General features: G+C 68.2%; 1 protein-coding gene across 1 annotated transcript in view; it reads right to left on the bottom strand.

Moving 5' to 3' along the window:
- Positions 1-1,043: 1,043 nt before the first annotated feature.
- H696_03384 (hypothetical protein) overlaps positions 1,044-3,472 on the bottom strand; it is a gene marked incomplete at its 5' end in the record, with an annotated part of 3,209 nt that continues 780 nt past the window's right edge. Inside the window, 4 exons of the mRNA XM_009497250.1 lie at positions 1,044-1,730; positions 1,954-2,509; positions 2,619-3,009; positions 3,122-3,452. Coding sequence (XP_009495525.1) covers positions 1,243-1,730; positions 1,954-2,509; positions 2,619-3,009; positions 3,122-3,452 — 1,766 coding nt within the window. The 3' untranslated portion in view covers positions 1,044-1,242. The remainder of the gene's footprint in view (positions 1,731-1,953; positions 2,510-2,618; positions 3,010-3,121; positions 3,453-3,472) is intronic.

Below are 3,472 nucleotides of genomic sequence, written 5' to 3' on the forward strand. Positions count from 1 at the left end.
GGGACCGGGCGTGTTGTTGCACGGGGCTACCCCGGAGGGGGCGACGAACAACAATGGCGGGGGGGGGAGGGAGGGGGAGGGGAAAGGAGAGAGTATCGAAAGATGAGTGAAGACTCTCGGGTAAGGCCCTAGCCAAAGGCCCTGGGGACGCCGGGCCGCACAGCCAAAAGCCCCCCCCCCTTCCCCCGGGACCGAGTGCCCTCTGGAGAGAATTGCTTCCTGGGTGGAAGGGAAAATGGACGGGACCCCGCGTGCTGGCCTCCAGGATGCATCCCCAGAGCGCGGGCGGCGGGGCGCGGGGCCGGGCGAGCCCCGGGACTCCCCCATTCACCGGGAGGCCCCTCCGGGCCTCAGCCGGGCAACGGCCCCCGTCGCGGTTGCTGATGCCATCACACCTTCGGGACGGCCGACAAGCCGCCCCTCCGCCACGGGCCTCCATCGGCTCTGTGACAACGGAAGAGGGACAGGGGAAATGGGGAAAGACGCACCCCGCACACAACGGGGAGCCAGGCTGGCCCGGCCGCCCCCGCGAGCCATATCCTCCCTCCTCAACCCCTCCCCCACCCCGCGACGCCCAGTTCAGGTAAAAAATAAAACAGCGACCCCCCCCCCGCCCCCCGCCCCCCGCCCCCCAGAGGCTGGGCTAGAATATTCTCCCCCAGAATGCCTGGCCCAGTCGCCGCCGCTCGGGCGCGCCGGTGTAAGATGCAGGGCAAATTCCACAATTCCTCGCGCAAAAGAGGGCGAGGCCCGGCTGGCTCTTCCCCCGCCCGGACGACCGCTTCTTGCCCGGCGGCCCGGGAGAGCGCATGAGCCTTCCCCACCCCCGCCCCCCCCACCGGCCCCCGGCATGAGGGTCGGTTCTGATCGTGTAGATCCCGCCATTGGAATGTGTTGCCCGGGCCGAAACGCCATTCCCGCGTATACCAATCGACAGAGGCTGCCCGTGGGCGGGTAATTTGTCTAGGTGTAATGGAGAAGGGCAAGTGCCAACGGGGAGACGAGGCCTCCCCCCGTCGGGGCAGGGCCCCGGCCCTTGCCCGGCGGCGTCTTCCCCCGGAACAGAGAGGGCGAAGGAAGGGAGGCAGAGAAAGGGCCAACAGGAGGGGGGCAAAAGGGGAAGGGAGGGGGGAAAAAAAGATCAGGGGGGATGGTCCTGGCCGGGTGCGGCGCAACGCAACAATCAGCCATGCAGGCTCTCGCGCGCCGGCACACACACACACACACATCCACGCGCAGCCATCAGCGCTTGTGGAAGGCGCCCTGGCGGAAGGCCCCGCCGCCGCGACTCTTGCCGGCAGCACCATGGCGGTGGCCGCCGTGGCCGCCGCCGCGACCACCACGACCGCCGCCGCGGCCCCCACCGCGGGGCCCATTGTGGCCGGCACCGCCACGGTTATGGTGGTGCCCGGCTGGCTGGTCCTTGCGCTTGTTGTAGAAGTCCTGGAAGAGCTTGGCCCGGTCCGGGGCATTGGAGCCCGTCCCGGCGGCCGAGAGGCTGATGCCGGCACGCTCCAGAAGCTTGGCGTCGGCCTCCTCCTGCTCGCGGCGGAGCTTCTTCTTCTGGTTGGCCGTCAGGCGCGGCTTATCCATGAAGGTGTCCGCCTCGGCCTGGGGCTTGTAGCGGATGTCGTGCTCCTGCATCCGGGCGGCCTTGGAGAAGTCGGCCTGCAGCCGCTTGTGGCTGGCCTCATCATCGCTGTTGCCATGCTCCAGATCCCACGAGGCAACTGTCCGCCCGATGGGGGGGGGGGGGGGGGAGGCATGCCGGTCAATGGGTGGCCCAGGGCCGGGCAAAGCAGGCGGGTCAGTTTCCCCGTCGGGCGAGAAATGCGCATCGGGCCGAGAGGAGCCACACAAAAGGAAGGGACAGCCGAGGGCGAGAGGAACACCGGCTGCCCGGGCACATGTGAGAGAGAGGGGGGGAGGGGGGGGGGGGGTCGCAGCACGCACCGTTCATCCGCTCGCCACGACCAAGGGAGCGCGGGTCGAAGCTGCCCCCGCGCGTGGCCACCTTCAGGCCGGACTTCTTGCCGGTCACCGCGGCCAGGTGCTGCTTCAGGGAGGACTTGCCGGCTGCCGTCCGGGGAGAGGGCGCCGCCCCGCGAGCCAAAGGAGTGGTCACATCGGCATCAGAGTCGGAGTCAGACCCGGAGGAGGCCGAGCTCCCGGCATCCCGGTCGCTCGCATCATCCTCCAGGCGACGCGTCTGGACCTCATGCAGGCGGCCCTCCAGGGAGTTGTCCTCGAAGGAGACCGTGGTGGTCCCGGCAACATGGTGCTTGGTGGACCCGGCCGGCCCGGAGAAGGCCGACGGGATCAAGTGGTAGCCCAGGGCCTGGCCGGTCTCGATGGCGGTGCTCGGCCGACCGGTGGTCACCAGCCACTGGCATGTGGAGGTGACCTTCTCATCGGAAGCGGCCTGGACCAGCGGGGCCGTCGGGACGGGCATCGGCACGGGGACCACCTCCACCTTGGGAGCCGGCTTGCTCGGGGGAGGCGTGGTGCCCTGCGGTCAAGTGCGGTCAGTGACCCATCCGCCGATGAGGCCCGGTGGCCGCCGGCAACAAGAAGCACAGGGGAGGCAGGCGGGCCGCGGGGGATGACGCCGGGCGCACCTTGCGAATGTAGAAAAGCATGTACGCCCGCTGGGCCAGGACCTTCTCCTTCGAGGAGGAGCTGACATGCGAGTCATCCATGAGGTTCCAGATGCCCGCCGGGGACTTGACAAAGGAGTAGTAGTGGCCGCTGGTGGTCGAGTGGCCGGCATGGACGAGCACACCGTAGAGGGTGTACTTGGACAGGAACGACCCGGCCGGCGGGGGCTGGCTCATGAACTTGGCGATGTCCAGCTCGTCATCGAACTCCACGTGCTTGGTGATCTTCGGCGCGTAGCCGAACATGCCGGACAGGCCGCCAAACTCGCCGAAGCGCTTCAGGTGGATGGTCAGCACGCTGGGCGGCTTGTCGATGGTGAGCCGGCGCTCGGCGTCCACCTTCTGGTTGCACCTGGCCGAGTGGCAACCGGCCGTGGAAATGGTGTTAGGCTTCCGGGCAGGGGTGGAGGGGCGGGAGCCAATGGGAGGGACCGACGCAGGAAAGATGCGGAAGGGGCACATACTTGTCGCAGTGGTACTTGTTGCTGCCGGACAGGTAGGTCGGCGCGGTGAAGGCCGCCAGCGCACGACGCACGGACGAGGCATTGTTGATGGCCAGCGACAGGTCCAGGATCGGGTCGAAGGTGTCGGAGTTCTCGCCGCACGCCTTGCAAGCGACCCGACTCCGGAGCGACCCACCGAAGATCTGGTGAATGGCCGTGGCGTTGTTGAGGGAATTGGACGTCAAGGCCTTGGTCCCGGGGGGGAGCATGCACTCGCTGAGCTTGTCGATGAAGTACCGCATGAACTCATGCGCGTCCTCCTGGCGACCGAACTGCATGTGTCGCGCAATGCCTGCACGGGAGGGGGGCGGG

The sequence above is a fragment of the Fonticula alba genome, assembly GCF_000388065.1.
Source record: "Fonticula alba strain ATCC 38817 unplaced genomic scaffold supercont2.5, whole genome shotgun sequence".
NCBI lineage: Eukaryota > Rotosphaerida > Fonticulaceae > Fonticula > Fonticula alba.